This window comes from Pteropus alecto, unplaced genomic scaffold (assembly GCF_000325575.1).
Source record: "Pteropus alecto unplaced genomic scaffold, ASM32557v1 scaffold14, whole genome shotgun sequence".
In the NCBI taxonomy this organism is placed as follows: domain Eukaryota; kingdom Metazoa; phylum Chordata; class Mammalia; order Chiroptera; family Pteropodidae; genus Pteropus; species Pteropus alecto.
In genome coordinates, this window is record NW_006436810.1 from 9,242,483 (window position 1) to 9,267,277 (window position 24,795).

The window sequence follows — 24,795 nt, forward strand, 5'->3', positions numbered from 1 at the left end:
TTTCAATCAAGGTCCTTACCTTGCCTGAGATCACATGACTGATCAGTGGTAGACTTGAAGTCCCACCTCTGTGCTTCTCCAATACAGAGTGATGAAATATAAGAAAACCTTCAGTCTGTTTTTATACAAAGTGCCTGATAAGGAATCACTTCATTTAATTTATCTTAAGTAGTTTGGGGCTTTCATGATAAATCTAATTGATGCTTAATGTAGAACATTTGGGAAATACAGAAAAGTAATAAAAAGGTGACAATTACCCAAATAGCGATTGACTTTTTTTTATTTTTCCTTTTAGCTGCTTTTGTTTGCCTGTAATACTAGTTATATAGTTTATAACCTGGTTTTACTCTCAAATTATAAGCATTTTGTTTTTTATTCTTCAGAGTAGTTTGAGTGGCTGAAGAATATGTCCCATTTGGCTATATACTCCTTTGACTGCTTCCCCCCCCCAAAAAATAAAGCTTTGACCATTTTTATGCCTCAAACTTTTCCCAGATTTATGAGTAAATACTGAGGAGAAGTTTTTTGAAATTGATTTACTGATTCAAAGAGTGTGGCCCTCTCTAAGAACTCCTGATAAATATGATACTATGTTCCTTACGGAAAAGTTACATAAGTAGCAGTGCACACTCCCAGTGTTTGAACTTGCCTGCTTACCACAGCTTGGCAAGCTTTGAGTATCATGTTTTAAAATACTTGCTAATTCGATAGGTGAATGATTATCTCATTGTCCTAATTTTTATTTCCTTTATTAGTGAAATTCAGTATCTTTCTATAAGTTCATCCATTTGTGTATTTTGTAAGATCATCTATTCTTTACCAATTTATCTTAGTGGATCTTAGTTGTTTTTCTTAGATTTTTAAACGAAACCCGTGTTAACAACTTTAGTATATAGTATTTTTTAGTTAGCTATGATTTTTCTTTAATGAAGAAATATTATGTTAGGTCTATCAGTCTTTGTTTCTGTATTCTTGTATCTCTTTACAGTTAAAGTCATTCCCAGATTTGCCATTAAATATTAGCTGTATCTTGGTAGCCATGTGGAAAACAGGCTGCAAAGCTGTCATTCCTTACATCATAGTTAACTCCAGATGGCTCAAGGTTTTAATGCAAGAAAAAATATGAAATTTGTAATCTGTGTATGAGAAATTTTTCCAAGCATCACAGTACCTAGAAACCATTAAAAATAAATTTTAATACTCAAAAATCAAAATTCTGTGTGATGTAAAAAAGAAAATACACTATAAACAAAATGAAAACAAATCTCAAGTTCAGAAAAAAAATACCGTAATAACTTTTTACTTATTAAAAAAAACTCCTAAAAGTTAGTAAGGTAATAAAAACTAGTAGTTTAAAGCAGGACAGGGAGGAAAAGAAGCAGGTATGAACAAATAGCACAGAGAAACTGGAAGTTTAGGTGCCATTTGAACATAAGATGCTCCTAATCAGAAATGTAAATTAAAGCCTTGAGTTTTTATTTAACCTGTTGAATATGCAAAGATCAACAAGTTTGGCAGTACTCTTGGTGATGAGAGACCTTAATTGATAATACTTGTACCCCTCGCTATTTGATGATAATGTAAATTTACAAGCAGATAACCTTTAAATAATAGTTCCACTTCTGTTAATTTATCCTAGATTTATATATGTAGATTTATTCCCACTTACACATGCAAAGATGAATGTTCAGGAATGTTTACTGTCCTTTTTGTTTGTTTGTTTGTTTTAAGTAGAAAAGACGAAACAACTAGATGTTGATGAGGATTTGGTTGAGTCCTGGTACATTCATTCACTGGGATACTATGTAGTCTTACCAAAAAAAGAGAGAAAAGAAAGATACATTAAGTAGTGCTGGGCGAGAGCAAGGCGGGAAAGTTAGTGGAATGTCACCATTTTAAAGAAAGGATGTGGACATGTTTGTGTGCATGGAATATCTCTGGGAAAAAAAAAATAGTAAAGAGGCTTGTCTCTAGGGAGGAAGAGGAGGTGCCCCGGGGAATGAGAGAGAGATTAACTGGTCACTTTGTAACTTCCGAGTTTGGGCCCTCTATGTTTTTTACTTATTTAGAAAAATCGAAAGCTGTTCCTCTTTAGAAACACATTTACTTTTCTTGTGTGTGATAGTTTTGTTATTATTTCTTTTAATTTTTTGGATTTATTTTTTTAAGCCCATGAGGTCAAGATCTAACTTTATTTCTCTTTCCAAACAATGAGTTGATTCTTTCCTAAATTATTGATTTCCTGTGTAATTCTTTGTCCTGCATTCTTAGGTCCGTAACATGTTTCTGGGTTTCCTATTCCATCAGTCTGTCATTCTTTTTCCAGGGTCACTTTTTAATTATTACAGCTTTATAATTTATTAATAGCTGATCTGGTTTTTCCAACTCCTGGTACTGTTACTAAAATACTCTTCCATATTCTCAGATATTCTGTAGCTTAGACAGTTATTTTAAAATGCATTGCATATGGCTCTAGGAAATATGTTCAACTGTGGTTCAAGTCTTAGTGCTAAAGTACCTAAGTCTTTTATATGACTCATTTTTCAAGAGTCACTATCAACTCCTGTCCTCTTTTCCCCTGTCCTGAATGGTGAAGTCCTAAAGCCATTCAGTGGGACAATAGAGCAAGGTGGGCAGCAGCGTCAGGTTTGGAGGATGTGGCCGAATGGATGAGAGAAAAGAACCCTCAGTGGGATGAGGAGGTCATTCACTCCCCAGAGGCGGCGGGTGGCCTGGCACAGTGTTTCATCGGACATTCACGTGAGGGTGGCCCAGCAGGGACTTGGAGCCCAGGCCAGGTCAGCGGGGCATCTACAGGGGTTGGAGGGAATGGTGAGAACCAGGTTTCTTTTATTTGGAGAAGGGAGATAAATATGGAAAAAGAGAAAACCAGAATGAACCCTGAAGTGTCCGATTGGAGTAGAAGATGTTGGTGTAAACTCATGATTTTCAGCGTACGTAAGGAGATACAGAAACAGACACGGTCGTGTGTGCACATGTGTTGCCTGGCTCTGTCCCTCACGGGGATCTGGAAGCAGCCGCTCCCTGGGAGCCGTGGGCATGCCTGGTGTCCAAAGCTTGGCTTGTAGCACCGTTCCCAGAGGACAAGCGGGTCACAGGGCTAGAGCCAGAAAAGTACAGAATGGGCCTGTTGTGCCAGAAAGCAAGGAAGTGCTCGGAATGGTGTGGCTTGGGCAGAAGGACACAGAAGCCAGCTCGAAGGGGCTTCTGGTAGTCAAATCTGGGCAAATTAGACATCAGAAGAAGTAGTAGTGACATTGAATAAAATAGGAAGCATGAGTCCCATGTCGAAATAAATAATAAACGAGTTGATAATTTAAGAAGTAGGATCTTTACAGTATCAAAGCCCCTTCCCACAAAAGAATGCTTTTTATTTACAAAGGAAAGAAGAATAACTTTAGAGTGGAGAAGCCTGACAGATGCCACTTTAATCCAGTAAAGTGAACTTGATGAGTGAGGAGTCGGTTGAAATTGGCCACTGCACAGCAGGCTGCAGTGAAAGAACACAGCCTCAGTCCCGTGGTACGCTTGCCACGAAATCTAATCTTGAGGAAATGACAGACAAACCCAAATTGTGACCATGCAACAAAATACCTGGGCTGTCCTCTTAAAGCCGTGAGAGTGAGGGAGGGAGAAAGAGCTGGATGCAGTGCAGGATCTGAACTGGGTCTTTGTGGTAAAAAGGACACTTTAGGGTCAGTTGGCAAACTTAATTGGGGTCTGAGGATTTCCTCAAGGAGCCACTTTCAAAAATTTGGCTTTTTTGGCCAAGACTGCAAATAAGAGGTACATGTCTGACTCCTTGTTACAGTTTTTAGGGGTCTCCTCAGCAGTGATCACGGTGTGTGTATGTTAAGTAACCTTTTCACTATAAAGGTGTTTATGCAAACTATTTGTGAAGAACGTAAAGGAAGATATAATGTGGAAAATCCCTAATTTTTCTTTCTCCAAGTCTACTCACTAGATATAACCTTCATTAACAATCATATGTAACTTTTCAGAAGTTTTCTGTGCAGGTAGACACCCTTGAATTTATATATTATATTTGTGTGTATTTCCTTTATTGTGCAAGTTGAATCATCCTATACGCTTTTCTGCCGCTTAGTCTTTTCATTTACTATGTTAGACTTGGTAACATGTCAGTACGTGAAAAAGACTGCCGCCTCGTTTATTATTTGCTGCATAATATTCTGTTTTTAGTTCTGTAATTAACATATTTCGTGGCTATTATGGTTATTTCTAAATATTTTAAAACCACAAACATTACAATGAATGTCTATGTGTATGTTTTGTAACATTTGGGTATATTTATTTGTAAGAGAAATTTCTAGAATTGTGGTTGGTCAGAAGTTTTGCATTTTTAAATCTGTAATATTTCCAAATTACTTCTAAGGGGGGTAGCCACACTTTATACACTAGGGGTCCTCATATTTGTATCTCCTCGCCGCAGCAAATGTAAAATACTCTCAATTTCTCGTCTTTGCCAGTTTGAAAAAGGAAGATTATCTCATTTTAATCTCTGGCCATTTGCGCTTTCCTGTGAATGGCTTTTTCAGATCTTTCCACTTTTTTATTTAGTGATTTATAAGAGTTATTTGTTATATTAGAGAAAGGATCTTTGCTTGTCATTTCTTGACCATGCAGAGTTTAAAATTTTATGGACGTATTGTAGTTGGATTTATCAATCTTTTATTTTACAGTCTCACGGTTTTGTGTCCTCTTACGATTTCAAAGTTTTGTGTCTTGCTCGGAAAGGCTTTTTTTCCCCTCGAATATTATATTTTTAATACTTCTCTTTTAAAAAAAATCTTTGATTCGTTTGTGTGGCCAGCCTGTGGTCTCAACAACATTAATAAGGGGTTAGGACACTTCATTCTCAGTGTGTGAATTTTAGATTAGTATCGTTTCTATTTGTTGCGTAAGAAACGTAGCGGTTGTAAAGTGGAGGTGGGGAACGCGAGTGAGACAGAGGAGGTGAGTTTGTACGTAACGTAGAGATGGGTTGGCGCAGGACATAATGCATTCAGTTCAAATACACTGTACATTAGGAAAATGAAAACATAGCACTGAAATGTACATTTGGGGTTGGATGATTTGTCATGTCAAAATGTAGCCCAGTTTTTTAAATTTAATTTATCAAGTAGTTTATGGCCACTTTGACCTTTTAATGTAGGTGTGATTGCCACATTGTGGTCATGCGTTAATGAACCTTGACTTCAGTGTGTGTGCTGATGCAAACCCGTGCCTGTATCTCAGGTGCGGTTCCGATAGGGGATTTGCAGTTGATATATGGAGCTGTAGGTGGGTTCTGGGCTGTCTTTTGGGACTCAAGCCTTAAATTGAAAGTGTACCTGCTTGTACTTCTGACCAACTGTAGTTTGTAAATATAACTGGATAATAAATTCCACCACTGCTTTTGGATTTTAATCCCTAGTTTTACATGATGTGTCCAGACCTGGAAGTTTAGATTATTACCTCCTTACTCATATCTCAATTTTTTCCCATCTCTTCATTTCTCCTATTGGTCTTCCTATTGAATAGCTACCTCCACATTTGAATACCGAGAAGCAATTTTGCCTTATATATACAAGACACCTTTGGCCCACAAGGGTTATTTCTTGGTATGATATTTAATAATTAATCAGTGATAAGTCAGAAACCTTGGGGAGAAATTAAAAACTGAAATTTTTAAATGAGCATTATTTTTTTTTCTTTTTCAGGCGAGGCAACCCTTGGTTAACCTCACAGATTGCAAGGACCGTGTCAGCTTACAATCCCTTATTTTTTATTTTTCATGCTTACAGCACCTGGTCTTCCTAGGTGGTCTCCCATCCACGTACTAACCAGGTCCGACTCTGCTTAGCTTCCGAGATCAAACGAGATCAGGCTTGTTCAGGGTAGCATGGTCATAGACTTAAATGAGCATTTAAGGTGTTCAGAAGCAACGTAAAGGGATTTGTATGTTGAGCAGAAGGATGACAGTTTAATTTACCTATACTGTTCGAGTGTGATAACCTTGAAGAATTGGTAGTATTTCCTGTGAGGAAATTGAAGCAGAAAGACTAGATTACTTGTTTAGGGTGATGCAGCTTTCAAGTGGGTGAGCTGGTGGTATTCAGATCCATGAGTAACCTTTCCATTAGACTGTGCTGTAACTATGCCCCTATTTTGCAGGGTCCTTTCTGTACAGAAAACCTCCAGTTGGAATCTTTTAATTACATTAATAAAATAGGAGGAAAGCTGGTTTTCAAAGATAATAGCTTGGAATCCTAGTGTGATGCACATTGGTGGATCACCAGTCAGTCATGCCCCAAGATGCAGTAATACTTGTAACTAACCTGACCACAGTGTTCCATAGTTTCCAGGACTCTTATCCCAAACTGCCCAACCTCCTGTGCTCAGTGTGGGATTGTTTTTCGTGGTAGAGCCAAACGATGAAAACACCTATGAAGGAAGAGTAAAGAAATTATAGTATAGTTTCTAAGTAGAAAGGTGGCTAATTGGACCACTTGGGCAAAAGGCTGCAATAAAACCTTACCACTAGATTATATAAAATTTAAGCCTGTTTAGATTCTTGCAAATAAGTTTTAACTTTTCATTCAGTTCCTCCTATGGGAAATATATTAGAAAATAGTATTTTTTCCCTTAGGAAAACTTTTTCATACCTGAATTAAACTGCCACTTAAGTTTGCTTTACAGTCTAAACTGAGACTTGTGGATATACGGTACCTGACGTTAACAAACCTCTTCTCTTTTCATATGCAGGCAGCTTTTCTCCACTTCATCACAAGCTTTTCTCCAGAGTCAGAAAGTGCACAGCTTTTTTCAGTCCATATCATCAGACCCTCTGCACAGCCTCAGTAAGCACCCTCCCACTCCTCTGTAAAAACCTGACGTTTTCCCTGCTCGGATTTCTCGCTTTGCCTTGCTTTCTTGTGTCAGGTGGTCATTTTATTTAAAGTAAAGAAATAGCAGCATTTAATTAAGGAACATGTGTAGTTTTAAGTGAATTTTACACGGCAGTTTTAAAGAAAATAATGTCACAAAACAGACTGATTCCAAGGCAGGAGCCACGTCTCTCAGATCTTCAGGTTCCTTGGTGGACCCGCTTACCGGTCATAGAGATGCCACAGTGCTGGCTGCATGATGTATAACATGCTCTTACAACCTCTGTTCCCCTAATGAATTCCCCAGCCTCCCAGGCTGGGAACCTTGGCCTTATATAATATTTTCATTTTTCCCCTGCATGCAGCCATTTAAAAACCAAGTCGCTCCAAACAGGGGGCCTCTTCCTTTTTGCCCTCTCTGTACTAATCCCCTTGTCAGGCCTATCTTGCGTGCGCAGAGTGCGCAAAGCCTTGCTCTTCTGTCCGGTTCTGGTTTCTCACTGTTCTCTAACCTATCCCAGGACTGTCTGGGATCAGTTTGTTAATCCCCTCTTCAGAACCAGCATTTATCACACTGCCTGTGTTTAGTTTTATGCACATCCATCTCAGCTGCCTTTCTATAACAGATATTTTGCCAGTAACTGTTGTGTGCTTTAGGAGAATTTCTGCTGACTAAGCAAAGCCACTATGCAAGCGGCTAAGTTTTTTTAATCTTCTGCTTTCAAAAAAGTCATTTCCTGTATTTAAAAGGGAAAGAAAATGCATATTTTTCAATTTGAGTTTGGAGAAAAAGAGGTAAAATAATAATGTGATTGAATATTATAACATATAGGTTAACTTTTTAAAGTTTTCTAACCATTTGTCTGTATATATATGTGCCTTAAATATTTTAAATATAACTAATGACTGTTCAGGACTAATTAAGACAAGATGGACACCTCCATGGTTAAATTTATGTCTGAATAGTGGCAATAGCTTTCTTTTAAAGAAAATCCTGATCATTCTAGAATTGCATAGATTTAACAATCAGTGCTTTCTGCTTAAAATAAGTGTAGGTACTTTTTATTGAATACCTATGAATACCATCTGTTTAGTTCTAAAAAGACATTGGAACACAAAGTTAAACTTTTAATTCAGATTTTAATAGGCCGCCCAGGAAAACTCACCCAGGCGAGTAGTACCTGTATAAATAACAGAAAACTCATCTCGAGAGCTTGGCAGTATTTAAATTACATGAGCAATGAATGCTACAGCGGCCGGTAGATTTTAAGATATCAAATTGTTGTGAATTAAAGTAATGCATTAAAGTGCGTATTTTGAGATTAAGGAAAATCTGGTCAGGATGTCCAGTCTTTTCCACCAAAGAACACGTTGTTCAGTTGCACATACTCTTTTGAAAAATGACAATTCTACCTACCTCTCCCTCCACAGAGAGCAATAGTCCATATCCTGACAACTGAGAAAACAAATGTTCACTCCTAAATGACTTAAAACATTGGACGCTGGCATCCCACTGGTCTGTATTTTGATGGAGTGGTAACCCAGTGCTATTACTGTGTGTCCTCCACAGATTGCTTGTCACTGGTCTGTAATAGAAGAACAGACACAGAGAGTAGACTGAATCTTTTGTAGCAATTTAACATTGCCACATCAACATTATTATATTTTATAAAAGTAACAGTTCACAACATATCAAATTTTAAAAAACCTTACAATACTACAGATGTTTGAGAAGCACTAATCTAGCCCATCTCCTCATGGTGGGGGCTGGCAGATGTGAAGCAGTTTGCTCCAGTCCTGTGGTTTTTCTGGGGAGAGCTGGCTTTGTGAATCAGAGTCCCTGTTCTCAGCTCAGTGTTTTGTGCTGCGTCATCCTGCTTTTTCTAAAGGTCCTACCTAGTAGAAATGTTCTCTTTGCCACTGAGTCTCCACCCTAATCTTCCTTGGGAGAAAAACAATTATTATATTGTTAATGGCATTGAATACTTCCTACAGATAACTTACAGTCCTCGCTGAAGACTTCCAAGATACTAGAACACTTAAAAGAAGACAGCTCAGAAGCTTCAAGCCAAGAAGAAGGTAAATGTTGATTCCTTGGAATAAGTCATTCTGCCTGATATTGGCACAGGGATAGGCAAACAGACCATTAGAACAGATTAAGGAGCCCAGAAACAGACGTAAGGGCGTGGAATTTGACAGGTGGCATCACAAGTAAGCGGGGGAAAGAATAGACTGTTCAGTAAGTGGTGTTGGCTGACCTTCCAATGGAAAAATAGAGAATTAGATCCCTATTTACATCATGCACAAAAATTTACATCATGCACAAAAATTTCAAGTGAATGACATTATATGTAACATTATAAACTTAATGTAATATGTAAAATGTAAAACTTAAACTTTTAAGTGTTAATAATCTGGGACAGGAAGGCTTTCTTGACAAGACAGAGTATGACCACAATGGAGCTCTTTCTAATCTAAATTAGAACTTAACATGTGACAAGAAACCAGACAAGACATTTGCAGGATATTTACAGATAAAGACTACATCCGGATTATAGAAAGATTCTCTAAAAATCAATGGGAAAATCATGCCAATTGGTAATATTTACATAAGATAGGCAATTCGTAGAAGAAGAAACTTGAGTGGTCATTATTTAGTGTTCAGCCTCCTCAGCAGTCTGGAAAATGCAAAAATAAAAACAATGAGATATCATTTCACACTCATCAAATTGGCAAAACATTTTCAATCTGACATTATTAAGGCTGTGAAGTGACGAGAACTCTCATCTATTGCTGATGGGAATATAAATTGGCACAACTATTTTGGACAGAAATTTGACACTAGTGAGGTTGGAGGTGGTTAACTTTATCCTACTGCCTAGCATAAAATTGCTGTCCGTGTACTCAGGGGACAGGACCTCGGGGCACCGTTCTGTGTAAGAGCAAATACATAGCCGTTGGTTACCCAAATGCTTTCAATGTTACTAGGTGGCAGTTAAAATACGTACAGCATATTCAAATATACCACACCACTGGATATGTAAGTAAGGACATTCACAGGTAGTTACAATAGAATCCTGGACTGGAGTACCTCGAGTAATTAACCTCTGTAGAGGGAAGGAGAGGAGTTGAATGGAATGGAGGAAGGCCTCGTTTCTTCGTAAGAAGAGAGATACAGAGATATCTGGGAGGTGGGTGCATGAGGGTTTGTTATATTATAGATATATTTTTTTAATATTTGGCACACTTCCTTTTTTAAATAGTTAAAAAGCCTGAAATTGAGTGTTGTAGTTTTGCAGCGTCATGGTCATAGTAAACTTTCTTAGTTTTGGACAAAATTGACTTGTTATTAGAACACATTTAAGAAGTTATTTAAGGAAATTTAGTCATTTGTGAAATTGAAAAATTACTTCTTTAAGGAATTGTCTGTGAAAAATGCTCTACACAATCTATTGACACTGTTACGGTCACATAAATTAGTTGCATCATCCTTTTGGAGTTTTGCAGAAGCATTTGGTATAATAAATTGTTTTTTCCTATACTCTAGATGTGTTACAGCACACCATAATCCACAAGAAACATACCGGGAAAAGTCCCATTGTGAAGTAGGTATCTAATTCCTAAAACAGAATAAATCAGTGTCATATTTACTTTAATTACTGATATATATTTGGCTATAATTCTGCCACCTTACTATTTGCTTATTATTTGTCCTGTATTTTCTGTTTTCTTTTCTCTCCTTTCTTTTGGGTGGTTTTCTATTCTATTTTTCTCTTCTTATTAGCCTTGATTGTTAAACCTTATTTTTTGATTCTTCTAGTGGTTACCGTAGAGGTTATATTGTACATCTTTGACTTATTGAGGTGTGATATTGATTGTGCTTGTACCACTTCCCATGCAATGACCTTTGACCACTGTAACTTTGTTTATCTCCTCTCAACTTACAAACTGTACCTGGCATGTATTTTAATTCCCTCCATATTTTAGACCTCATGAAACTTTTTTCATTAATTTACAACTGATCATTTCACTGTTCTCTATTCCTTCCTGTGTGTCTGGGCATTCATCTATGATTGATTTACATTTAACTGAAGAACACTTGAGTGTTTCCTGTAGTCATCTGCCAGTGATGAGTTCACTTGTTTTTATCTGAAAAAAAAAATGTTTATTTTGCCTGCATTTTTTTTTGTCGCCTCCCGTAGATTCCTTTCTGTCACCACATATTTGACCCCTTTTACCCCATCTACCTCCCTCCTCCCTTGCCTGCATTTTTGAAAGACATTTTTGCTGATTTAGGTTTCTAGATTGGCAGTTACTTTGTTAGCGCTTTGAAACTATACAGGCGTACCTCGTTTTATTGTACTTTATTGTGCTTCGCAGATACTGTGTTTTTTTACAAATTTGAAGGTAAGACTCTCTACCAGCAAAAAAGATTATGGCTTGCTAAAGGCTCAGATGGTAGTTAGCATTTTTTAACAATAAAGGATTTTTTAATTAAGGTATGTACATTGGTTTTTTTTAGACATAATGTTATTGCACATTTAATAGACTTACAGTATAGTGTACACATAACTTTTATGTGCACCAAGAAACCAGAAAATTTGTGTCATTCACTTTATTGCAATATTCACTTTATTGCTGCAGTCTGGAACCAAACCTGCAACCTCTCTGAGGTCTGCCTGCAGTGTCGCAGTCTTCCAGGCTAATGTCTGCGGCCTCTTGCATCATACCCTTTCAGCCCAGCTGACTTCCGCTGCAGATCACATACAGGATCACATAACAGTTGCTGACGAGATTCCTGACGCCCTTGCGTCATTGTTGTGCCGCAGCAAGCCCACGAGACTCTCCACCTTCTGCCCAGGGCCCCTGCTGATTCTCTGGGGCCTGCTTGGCCCTCAGACAAGCACAGTCCAGAAGTACAAGTTAATTTGCCAAGGAGTCCTCAGCTGATGGGGGATCGCCAGCTTCCTGTCCTTTGCTTAGATAATTCTGGGAGGTCCCAGCCAGTTTGAACCCCTGTCTCTTACAGTGGCACCCTCAGTAATGGACCCTCACATTATTCTGTTCTCCGCTCCTATTTCATTCTCCCCACTCCTTGCTCCTGCTTCCTGGGATCTCCTGCCAAATGAGCTGTCATCCCAGATTCTGCTTTCAGTGGGGTGGGGCGGTGTTGGGGGGAGGGGACTCAAGACAGCTGGCATCCATTGTTTCAGTTTATAGTTCCTCATCGGAAGTTAATGTACTTTTTCAAACTCTTCTTTTTTCTCATTGTCTAGTTTTCAGCAGTTTTCTTACAATGTGTTTATAGTTTTCTTTGAATGAATTCTGCTTCTTGAGTCTGAAGCTTGATATCTTTTGGTTTTTAGACAAATCTAGAAAGATCTCTTCAGACCTTGCTCTGCCCTATTCTCTTTTTCCCTCTTCTAAGACTTACAGTACTTACATGTTAGACTTTTTAATAGTCCCACACGTCTCTAAACTTTTTTGTGTGTTTTCATATTTTTTTTCCCTCTCAGTGCTTGTCTCTTCTGACAAAATTTCTTCTTCTCTGAATTTTTTCATCTGTTTCTGTCCATTGAGTTCTCAATTTCAGGTTATTTTACAGTTCTAAAATTTAAATTTGGTTCTTTTTTATATTTTCCAGTATTTTTCCAAAATTCTTAATCTTCTTGTAGTCGTTGACCATGTTAAACACTATTATTTGAAAATCAATGTATGATAAAAACTTCATTCTCCAGATTCTCTTTGAATCTGTTTTTATTGTCTAGATTGGCAGTTACTTTGTTAGCAATCTATTTTTGAAGTTACCTAACCCAATCTGTTTTTATTGTCTGTTTCTTTTTCAGTCACATTGTCCTCTTCCTTCACATGCCTTTAGATAGTACTTAGTCAGCAATTCGCTCAAGATTGCAGTCATACTCCAGCTGTAAGTGGTGCAGGGTGACCATTGCATAGAGTCCAAAAGCAGAATGTGCATTTGTTATTAATCTCTTTAGAGACAGTTATTAATTATTTAAAAGATGAGATAGTTGTATACTGCTTTATTCTCACAGTACACTTTTTTTTTCTATAGAGCTGTCACTAGGCATTCTATAAAATAATATATCAAAGAAAGGATTACTGTAGCTTTTTTGTTACATGATGCAGTAGGTTAGATCACGAGGACAGATATTCATGCTTGCGTAAATTTTTCTTTTGGTAGCGCTGTTGGTACGAGCTGTTCTCCATTAGATGGGCTCACTGTGCAGTATTCTGAGCAGAATGGAATTCTGGACTGGAGGAAGCCAAGCTGCACCACCATTCAGCACCCGGAGCACTGTGTGGCTGAGGTTGACCAGGTATTTGGGGTTTTGTTTTGTCTTAATGCCATATTGTTAAAGCATTGCTACTTGATTAGAATCAAGTTCTGTACACATTATTATGTCAGACAGTATATCTGGTAAGAAGAACTGAAAGAATGCTTACGTGTTATACTTTAAACTTAATTGGCTTAATATGATCTAAGCTCTTCTGAGAGCTGAAAAAGTATATTTAGATTACTTTTATTACTAAAAAAAATTAGTACATTTTAATATGATGCCTAAAATGTTTATTCTAACTAGGGACACATTAAGTTGTTATACCATATTTTTTTGCTTTTGAAAGAATTATTCACATTTCAGTCACTATATTGCTACTGGTGATGTGAATTTTGAAACTGACCTTCCCTCATGAATAGTTAGGCCAGTTCACCACACTTCAGTGTAATTAGGACGTGCTTGCTTTAGCGTAATCAGAAAGAGTGCCTCAAGTGTGTTTAGCTGATTTGGCAGCACCGATACAGGGAATGCTTACTGGTACAGTTATGGGGAGAACCACCTTCTCACTAGAAAATAGATTTGTTAACCAGAGTTGTATTTCTGGCCAACACTCAGAGCCAAATGCTAACCTTTACTAGAATGTGTTTTTATGAGCTAAAGCATTGAAGCATATTTTGAGAAATTGTATGTTATCTTGGCCATACTTATTTAATGGCTTATTTTCAAAGTCCATTATTTATACATTTTCTCCCTCCACTTCAGTGCCTACACCTTTTCTTCTTAGAGTTGACAAAATTGTGTGTTGCAGTTTTACCCACCTGAACTTTAAGAGAATATTAGTAAAACTATATTAAACACCAGTTGCTTAATTGTGTTTTATTTTGTGGTCAAAAGAAAGAATAGAGGTCTATTTTAAAAGCAAAATACAAAATAGATATTCTTTTGATAATTAATATTTTAAGTATTTGTCAGAAACTTTATAAAAATTTTAGCGATTTGGGTAGGTAACTTCAAAAATAGATTGAAAATCAAAATTATACAACTGAGAATATGTTATGTTAATGTTTGATATCAGAGTAAGAGGACATCTACATGAGTATGGTTTAGCTTTAGTCTCTGATTTCTTTTTTTCTTTTCACTAGCATTCAACTGAAAAACGAAACTTATCTTCAGTAAATAAGAAGAAAGGAAAGCCACAAATAGAAAAGTAGGTTCAATTTCATGTCTCTAGTAGTAGAAATCTGTAAGAAAAGGCAACATACAGCATTTGATTATGGGCATATTTAGTTTCTGTGGTATAAGTAGTATTTTTCCATTAAGTTTCTTTATATTTTTACTTCTGGACTTTAATTTTTTAGTTCAAAATAATCAACATATGCAGGTGATAAAAGTAAGGCTTTTGTCAAATATTATATTCAGTTTGGTGGGGTAAAACTGCCAGAACTGTACACTAAATCTTATATTTAGATTACACCTTATTAAAAATTTTTTAATTATAAATTTCTGATGGGAGGTTTAGTAATACCACTGTACTTAATATATTCTTTAGAGAGCCTAATAAAAAACGTTGGTAACTTGTATACTTTTGGTTTAGGGAGAAAATTAAGAAGACTGACAACAGATTGAATAGTAGAATGAACGGCGTTAGACTCTCCACTCCCCAGCACGCCCATGGTGGCTCCGTGAAAGGTGAGAGTGTTTGTCTGTCTGTCCAGTGCCCACCACCTGAGTGCATTTAGCATGGTACGTATTACAGCAGGCACTGAGCTGTTGTGTCACATCCTGATACTACACTTTTATCCTGCGTTGATGTGAATAGCGATTTCTGAATTTAAACACTTCTGAAGGAGTAATGGAGTTCATGTAGGAAATGTGATTCAGCCGTGGATGTGAGCATTCCCTTCACCGCAGTTACACCAGCCCACAGTTCCCGCCCTCGGGTGCCAGCAGTGTCCTCACTCGCTTCTGTCCCCGCCTCAGAGGAGAGGTCCAGGGGGCCGGGACCCATTCCCAGAAAGTCGTTGATTTTTTTCATGTTTTAATCACTGTCCTCTATGGATTTTATGGGGCTTAGGGCAGGCAATTCAGACCCTCGGATTTTTGTCGTTTCAAAGTTGTGTGGTTTCCACTTACCCATCATTATTTTATGATTCTTTTATTTTTAGGTGAGAAGTTTTGTGTTCCTTTAACTGAGAAATGTCCCTTCTGCTGCTTCATTGATAACTTTTCCATGTTATGTTGACCTTTACTATTAATAGTAAAGATAAAAAAAAGAATACAAGCCCACAGACCTCTAGGAGAATGCTTTGTTCACTGTTTACCTAACGCATTTGTTGGCTAGACTTATCTCACAAATAAGGATTTTTGAAATTTAGATTTTATTCAAATGTTAGTACATTTGGTTCTGATGCAACATAAATAAACAGAATAATTTTTTAATAGAGCATATTTTTAATTAGATATTTATATAGAGATTGAATATTGATAAAGGAAATATAGTTAATTTTAACTCTAAAATCATCAGGCTAACTCATTGAATTAATTAACTGAGATGTCTTTGGGGCAGGGGAAATGACAAGAAGAAAACCCGTGTTCTTTATGAGTGTATTGTAACACTTAGCTGTGTTTGAGTTTTCCTGTGGTGATGGCAGCTAAAAGAAGAAAGCAGAAGCTAAAATAAGACAAAAGATCTCTCTCGGTGGATGAGTCTTCTCTCAGATGTCCTTGTCTCTGTTCTTGCTCCTTCTAGTTCATTTCCTACGCTGCCACCATATTTGTCTTCTAAAGCACATACTAAACAGGTTATTCTCCAGTTGACATTCCTGTCAAACATACAGCAGCTTCACAAGATCTCTGTGTCTCACATAATTTGGGCAATACTGCTCACCAAGAAGTTTGCAGTAATTCTTTTTAGTTTCATCTTTTCAGAGAAAGGTGTGGACTTTGATCTCAGGCAGATGTAAGGTTGAATCTTGTACTCCACCAGTTTCTTAAATGTGCGGTCTCTCTGAAGCCTTAGTTTTCTCATTTGTAAAACAGGAATAATACCTACCTGACCAAATTGGTACGAGCTGAACGTGATAACATATGAAAAGCATTTAGCTAGTACCAAGCACATAGGTGTTCAGAAATCTAGTTCCTTTTCACTGTTATAAATGAGAAAACATACACTATAAAGGTTATTAGTAACTTTTAAATAACATCCCAAGCTCTAATTCTGTTCTCTTTATTTTCAAATATTATGAAAGTTACAATCTCAAGATTTTTTATTAAGAAAATCTTTATTTTCTGTATATGTCACTGATTCACTTACAGAGTATGACTATAAATAAAATATACTTTGTATAACCTATCTCATTGATGTCAAATGTAGCTCAGAAAAACTCCTCTGTTTGTTAATTTTTCTTTAAAATATCAAGGTATCAAGAAAGAATCATCTTTGGCATTTAGTAAACTCAAGAGATATTTAAGATTTTTATGGAACAATCACCCATATCATAAAATGCAGATACTCTTATTGACGCGGAAAATACTAGGTCCTTCTGATTTGTAGGTGTCTGGATCTTTAAATAACTCAGTCTAGTTTAAGATAAGTATTATTTTTAATTTAAAAATTTAACTTGCTTTGAGTAATAATACATTCGTGTAGTTTGAAATTCTAAAAATGCAAAAGGGAACACAGTCCCTCAGTGTCCCCTCCATGTTGTCCCCTCCCACGAGCAGTCAGCGCTGCTCGTCCTCTGTGTCCTTCGCAGTGTATTTGCTTTAAAACTCCCTGCTTTCGATCTCTGCTACAGAGACGTAACCGTCACCCTTTCTGTCTTGCTCCGAACCCTGTTGCGGTCACCCGTGTCTCCCACCCCACATTCCTGTTGCTGATTGTGGTGCCAGAAAGTTGGGAAGAGTGAGGCAGTTGACCTCCCAATTTTCTTTTGAAAGATTTCCGTGATGTAAAGGTCTCCAACTCTTTAATTGCAGTATCTAAGCAGTTAAGTCTAACTTCTGTTTGTCCATAAATACTAGCAATCAGGATTTTTATTATTAGAATAGCAGCTGATATTGTAAGTTTTTGCTTTTCGTCGTCTTGCATGGTCTTCCACCCCTTGAGACATGATAACAAACAGAAAGAGTTTCTATTTCTGTTTTAAAGGGCAAGTTTTGGAATATCCTTTGGCGTAATTGTTTCATCCTCACCTTCACACCTTCTGACTGTAGAGGATCACTTAATTTCTGATGATAAAAATTCCAAAAACTATGCAATTTCGAAGCACCTTTGGGTGATCGAAAAGAAAATTATGTTTAGCATAGATTTAGATTTATGTATCTAATTCTTTGAAAATCCTGTACATTAATATATGATAATTTGGTGATTAGAATATTTACTAGCTATATAATCTAAAGAAAATAATTTTTAAACTGTGTCATTGTGAGAAATGGCTGCCCTTTTTTAACATATTCTGTAACTTACTCTTGAAGTTTCAAAGACTTCATTGTAGTTTCAGTGCCTGAGTTTTACTGAGCAAATCTCCCTCACCCGACGCTGTTGTTCCCACTTAGCTCATCCTGTCTGGTGTGACACTGTAATATTGAATCTTTGAGTATCTTAATCTTTGAATTGTTAATTATTGTTAAATGTGCTGGTCAAAATATTTATATGCAGAATTTCCATATGAGCCGCAGTTTTATAAGTTTCATTTTCATTAGTCCCATTTAATGCCAGGCTTTTTGACCACTGTGGCACATTAGATCGTCTTCAGAATGGCCATGGGCATTGGTGCACGTTCCTTTCCTTAGTTACGGTGTCATGGGAATTCGGAACCTGTGATTGCATATAAGTACACTCCAGGTTACTTTTCTATAAAATTGTTACTCCCCCCAAGTAACTCCACAGCCTCAGGAGATTTTGTGCAGTTTTCCCTTGGCAGTTTGGCATTTTATTACTCAGAAGGAATTAGCACCGTCTGCATTCTTAATGACTTTATTCATTGTTCATTCACCATTTATTTGAGTGGCCGAGCTAGGCTAGGTCAGTCTTCACAGTTTTAACATTGTTAGAAATTTACTCCCTTCAAAGAACACAGATTAGTCAGCTGACTCGCTCATCACAAACCATATCTTTTCTCTAATACGTATTTTGTTCAAGTGATTTATAGTTTCTTACCTTTTATTGGTTCTACCAGGTTGCCATGGAAATGATTCACTCATCTATGGTACTTAAGATCCCTCTGGAATCCCTTATACGGAGATTTATACACTAAGCAAGTTGAATGCTTGCTGCAAGGAAGAAGCTATGCTTAGCTACCGGGTTAGGACAGTATCCTAACTTAGGGCCAGTGCAGGCATGTCTGATACTAGGCCCACCAGCAGTCCTACCTCTGTGCTCGAAACAGACGTAGCTAATTGATTGATGGTTCTGCGCTTCCCCCCAGACCCACGTCAGTGTCACCTTGGCCTCTGGCAGAACTCGGGGGGCTCCTCGGTCCACTAGATGGGATTTTAGTCTTTTCGAATACTGAGGCATGGTGCTTTTAACTGAATAGGCATTTTTGGCAGTCAATTCTAGTCTTGAGGTCTTTTAACCCATTTCCCATTTAGAAAAAAAAGTGCAGCTCACTGCCAGCATTAATTTAATTTTATGTAAACATGCTCTTTGAGATTGAAGCAAATCTGACTGGTTTTCAGTGTGAAAATAAAATATAAGAACTGTTCTTGGAGATATTTCTAAGCAGAACTCGTCTCCAATTCTAATGTAACAATGTGCGCATAAATCAGATTCATCAAATGAATCTTCAGCTAACAACTGTTCGAGAACAATGTTAACATCACACATAGGAGCGCTACGTTTCTAAGATTTGACATTTTCAGAGATCGAGAATTTTATAAATGGAAATACCACTACTAAAAACAGAATGCTGTAAATAGAATGATGTCATTTGTTTCCAAAGACTACCGATACACTAGAGCGATGCGAAAGTAGTATGAAAGTGAGATATTCCGTGGCAGACTTCGGGGGTGAGGTTAGGGCTGTAATCCGCGAGTTACCTCAGGGTAGACGCCGCAGCTGCCGCGCCTCCGGCCAGTATTCTCGGGGCAAAGGGGCCGTGGGTTAACAAGTGAATTTCCAGCAAGCTCTGAGGAGCTCAAGTATCCAGGTTTAGAAAGTGGCACAACATGCCGTTACTGGGTGGACCCTACAGAGAACCTGAACTCTGATTTTTTAACGTCAGTAAGATTAACATGTTCCTCTGCCTTTGTTTTAAAAATGTTTATCAATTATTTTCCATTGAAATCGTCATTTTGTAACGAAGTTTTACAGCTAAGTCAAGGACTAGCTTTTTAGGTGATTGTAGAAAAACCGAAAACAAAAATTATAGCAGTAACTGATTTCTAATGGTTCAATTCTGAAATTTAGGTACTTAACATGATTTTTTAAAAACAGAACTGTTATTTTTAGACACGAATTTGGACATTGGATCTGGACATGACACGTGTGGAGAAACCTCTTCAGAGAGTTACAGTTCTCCGTCTAGCCCACGACATGACGGAAGAGAGAGTTTCGAAAGTGAAGAAGAAAAAGACAGAGGTTTGCTCTCGGAGGGGGACGCGAGAGTAGTTGAGGGGAAATGCGTGTTGTCTCTTAAAATCATTCAAGCATAAGTAATTTTGTGTTCTTATAAATGCCATTTTTGCTTATAAATTTGATCTAGAAGGTGTCATTTGACCATCGACTTAGCAGGCCCAACAGTGTTGATTTTTTTAAACTTAATTCACTGTATATAGAAGGCAATTATATAGAAGGCAGTCATAAGAAAATGTAGAGTCGGTGTAAAAAGATTAAAAATTAGTATGTTATATGTTAGATGCACATACATTTATAATTTTTGTCTTCCCAGTGGATTGACCCTTTTATCATAAAATATTCTCCTTTGTCTGTAGTAACAATTTTTGTTTTAAAGAAATTTTATAGTAATTAAAATAATAAAGAATTACTCTTTTATCTGATAGTGATAAAGCCAGTCTAGCCCTCTTTGGGATATTGTTTACAGGGTACTTCTTTTTCCATAAACTTCTTTTACTTTAACCTATTCATGTCTTTGAATCTAAAGTGTGTCTCTTATAGATAGCATGTAGTTGGAGTATAGTTTTTAGCCTTTCTGCCCATCTCTGTCATTTGATTAGAGTGTTATGATCTTTTAAAATTTACTGTAATTATTGATAAGGTAGTACTTACATCTGTCATTTGGCTATTTGATTTCGTACATATTATATCTTCAGTTCCTCCTCAAACAGAGGCTCAGAATTCCGCCGGAAGTGAGAGTAGAACCTTCTCAGGTCTTTGCTGGGCACGGATACAGCCCCAGACCTGAGTGGCCTCCTAGACTCCCAGGAGTCTACTGAAGCTTTTCTAAGCTCCATGACATCTCATTCTCCAGTTTTCCTCTGAGACTCTGGTTCTGTGTTACAGTACCAGGTCACGTCTGAGGAACAATGGCAATAGCTCTGCTCTAGTACATACAGTTAAAGCCACTCTTTACTTCGCAGTTATTTTCAAGTCATGCCACATGGAGCATGCAGCGACTGCCACCAGTTCTGCCAGTCTGCGGCTACACTGCACTTCTGATAGCAATTTCCTCATCAAAGAAAAGAAGTGAAAGTAACCTCTGAGAGCTCTTACGAAGGTTCAATGAGAGCATTTTGATGCCTTACCCAGACTAGAGGAGCTTTCAGTAATTTCGTTTCACAGGTTATGCTTCATTCTGTAGGAGATACAGATAATCCTGTGGCTCTTAAGCTAACAGTGCAGATTTTAGCCTCTTTGTCAGAATTGTTAAAAGTACATGTGTTCGCATCGGTTACTTTGCAGCATCCCTTTTCTATCATCAATAGGGTGAGTTGCCGGGCCTGTGTGGAGGAACTTGCTCTTTTTCAGATAGGCTCAATTACCAGTGACTATATGAAGACTCATTTAGAGTTCTCTGAAACCAGTGAGGGGGGAATATACCACTGTGATAAAAAGCTTTGATCATTTTTAGAATTTCGAGTGCATGGAAAGGTTGCTTTGAAAACATGTGGCTTTGTCATTGGTCATAAGGGGGTTTTGTTTTGAGACTGTATACTTTTCAAAGTCAAAAAAGGCCAAGAACTATCTCTAAATAGCTAGACAAATCCTTACAGTGCTCAGAAAACCATTTGGGACCATTCAAAATCATGGGGCCATTTGCTATGACTTAAGGTTTAAATTAAAGCCAAGTTCATATAGAAATTTAATTGACCATCTGAAAAATGTTACGGCTTATTTTGGACTTAAATGCTTATCTTGAACTTGGTACTCATGATGATATAGATATAATGCCTTAAATAAGTTATTAGTTTTTGGATACTTTTTGTTTTGTGAAGTTTAGCAATAAACACTTCAATTATTAAGGGGAGTTTATGCTGGAATCATTTACTCATAAATTGAACCTCTTCTGTCTAATGTAAATTGTCGTAGTTGAATTAATAACCCGGCCAACACTGTCACTGAGTAGGTTCTGTGTAACCTTTCTCCAGAAAGACTTGTATGATTTATTTTTAGTGTTCTGTTTAAAAATTTTTAACATCGTAGCTGACTATAACTAGTTATTACCTTAATAATATAAACATTTTTAAGTAATACAGTTCTGCTTATATTTATGAGCAGAAAGATGTTAAAATAGGCATTGCATTGCATGGTCTCTATACATATTGCAGTATCTGGATTTATGATATTTAGACATCATGAGTTAGGTTTTATCTTTTGCCCCCTTTATACCAAAAGTCAGGCAATCCAGGGGAAGTCTAGGTTGGAGTGATTTCTGCATGCAGGCGTAAGCGATGCGCTGACGAAGATGAACGCAGCGTAGCTGTGTCCCTGTCACTTGACCATTTTGCTTTGGAGAAGTGGCCGTGCTGCCGTGTTTGCCCTGCTTGTTGTGTTCCGGCACATTTGTTACGTGGCTGTTAATCGTAGCTTTAAATTTTCTTTTCCCCACTGAAATATTTAAAAGTAAAAATGTTTATTCCATTCTAAAAAAACTTTCTTCCTTTCTCTACCTCTAGATATTTGAGTTCAATATAGTCTTGGTTGAGCTCCTTTAAATTGTATCATTTATGTGAGATGAATATGGAGACCTTGGGTTTAGCAGTGCAGAATATAAGTCAAATGAATCTCCTAGTTAAGGTTAAAGATACCCGATCCTTTTTTCAGTAATAAGGTGATATTAAATCTCTATTTTATACAGTGTTTCAGTCTCCAATTAACCTTTTGTTGCTTTTCTCTCCATGGATTTTTTTTTTTAACTTTATTTTTTAGAGCAGTTTGAGGTTTACAATAAAATCGAGAGGAAAGTACCGAGATTTCCCGTACCCACTGCAGCTCCCAAGCGTGGGTGGGCTCCCTCTGTCATGAGCATCACTCACTGCGGTGGTACATTTTTTACCAAGGACGAACCTACGCTGATACACCATTATCGCCCAGAGTCCACAGTTTACCTGGGAGTTCACTCTCGGTTGAGGGATTCTTTCAGTGGCTTGCTTTGGACAAACGTATGATGACACGTATCCATCATTATAACATCATACAGTGTTTTGCTACCTAAAATCCCACGTTCCTCCTGTTCATCTCTCCCCAATCCTCCACCCCGGCAATTGCTGATTTCTTTTATTGTTTCCATAGTTTTGTCTTTTCCGGAGTCTCTCGATATTTTAAATAAAGTCCGTAGAAAACCAGAAGTTAAAAGAAGGTCAGCTTGGCATTAGGAAGCTGAGGGGACACATTTATTTCAGTTCCAAACTTCAGAGGTCATTTTACATATAATTAGAATGTATCCTATCAAGAGAGATGGGAGTTAACACTTATGTTTGTTTCCCTTAGACACAGACAGCAATTCTGAGGATTCTGGGAATCCGTCAGCTTCCAGGTTTACAAGTTACGGTTCTGTCAGCCCGACTGTCACTGTCAAGCCACCTGTTGAAATTGCTTCATTAGGAAACGACAATGGAGGCCTTTTAGAAGATCCCCTAAACTCGCCCAAGTATCAGCATCTTTCTTTTATGCCAACTTTACACTGTGTCATGCACAGCGGCGCCCAGAAGTCTGAAGTCGTGGTTCCCCCGCGCAAATCTGCTGACGGCAGAACAATCGGCATGCTCGTTCCGAGTCCTGTCGCTATTTCTGCAATGCGGGAGCCCACCAGTTCAGCCCCTGGTGGGGTGCTGGGGCCAGCAGCTTCTACTGGAGAATCCGAAAAGCACCTGGAACTCCTGGCCGCCCCTTTACCTCTCCCGTCAGCGTTCCTCCCACACAGCAGCGCTCCCGCTGTGCACCTGACAATTCAGAGGCTGAAGTTGCCGCCGCAGGGGTCTTCCGAGAGCTGCGCAGTCAACGTCCCCCAGCAGCCGCCAGGGAGTCTGAGCGTCGGATCACCAAGCGCTGCCTTTATTCCTGTCCAGAACCCAGGCAGTTTTCCAGGATCTCCTGGTGCTGCCACGGACCCCATCACCAAACCTGCATCCCAACTGGTAGGACTCAATCAAATGGTGCCTCAGCTCGAGGGAAACACAGGGACAGTCCCTCAGCCTACCAGCGTGAAGGTAGTTCTTCCAGCAGCCGGCCTGTCAGCCGCACAGCCACCAGCCCCCTACGCCTTGCCGGGCTCTCCCCTCGCTGCCAGCGCGTTACCCAGCCAGAGTCCCGGTGTGCTCAGCACCGCGGTGACCTCCGCCCAGTCCGCGGGCGCGTGCGTCAGCCAGGCCCAGCCTGCGGGGCCTCCCGCGGTTCCCACGCACACGCCGGGCCCCGCCCCCAGCCCCAGCCCCGCCCTGACGCACAGCACGGCCCAGAGCGACAGCACGTACATCAGCGCCGTGGGGAACATGAGCGCCAGTGCCGCGGTGCTGCCGCCGCAGCAGATGGCGTCGGGGCCTTGCGGCTCCTGTGGGCGAAGGTGCAGCTGCGGAACCAGTGGGAGCCCGCAGCTCAGCAGTTACTATTACCCCGGCCCGGTGCCCGGGCCCGTGTACCGCGTCCCGTCGTTCTTCACCCTGCCACCCATCTGCAGTGGCAGCTACCTCAACCAAGCACACCAGAGCAACGGAAACCAGCTCCCTTTCTTTCTGCCTCAGACTCCGTATGCAAACGGGCTGGTGCATGAGCCGGTCATCGGGAGCCAGGCCAGCTACGGCATGCAGCAGGTAGCGTTCGGGAGGTACTACCCTTCGTACCCGGCGCCCGGCGTGGTCGCCAGCGCCAGCGGCTCGGGGCCCAAGAAGAGCGGCAGCGCTTCATGCTACAACTGCGGCGCCAGCGGGCACTACGCGCAGGAGTGCAAGCAGGCGCCCATGGAGGCCGGCCCGCAAGGTAACCACGAGGGCCCCCGGACGCCCCGCTAGTGCGCGTGCCCGCCGTCGCCGCGGACAGAGCCGGGGTGTGTGTGTTTACAGGTGTCGTGCTCTCAGTGACAAGTCATGAAACGCAGACAGCAGAACTTAGTATGTGCCCAGGTCACACAGCACAAGGAAGTTTAGAAAATTCGGTTTCCAAGTAAGGAATAAACAGTAAAGGCACTTTT

General features: G+C 39.0%; 1 protein-coding gene and 1 pseudogene across 1 annotated transcript in view; one reads left to right on the top strand and one right to left on the bottom strand.

The window, feature by feature from the left end:
* The window catches only part of ZCCHC2 (zinc finger CCHC-type containing 2), a 52,694-nt gene that overhangs the window by 25,118 nt on the left and 2,781 nt on the right, over window positions 1-24,795 (top strand). The window contains exons 7-14 of the mRNA XM_025048087.1: window positions 6,787-6,881; window positions 8,904-8,987; window positions 10,456-10,513; window positions 13,111-13,246; window positions 14,350-14,414; window positions 14,802-14,896; window positions 19,647-19,790; window positions 23,100-24,584. Coding sequence (XP_024903855.1) covers window positions 6,787-6,881; window positions 8,904-8,987; window positions 10,456-10,513; window positions 13,111-13,246; window positions 14,350-14,414; window positions 14,802-14,896; window positions 19,647-19,790; window positions 23,100-24,584 — 2,162 coding nt within the window. The remainder of the gene's footprint in view (window positions 1-6,786; window positions 6,882-8,903; window positions 8,988-10,455; window positions 10,514-13,110; window positions 13,247-14,349; window positions 14,415-14,801; window positions 14,897-19,646; window positions 19,791-23,099; window positions 24,585-24,795) is intronic.
* Window positions 5,817-5,935, bottom strand: LOC112481298 (annotated as a pseudogene).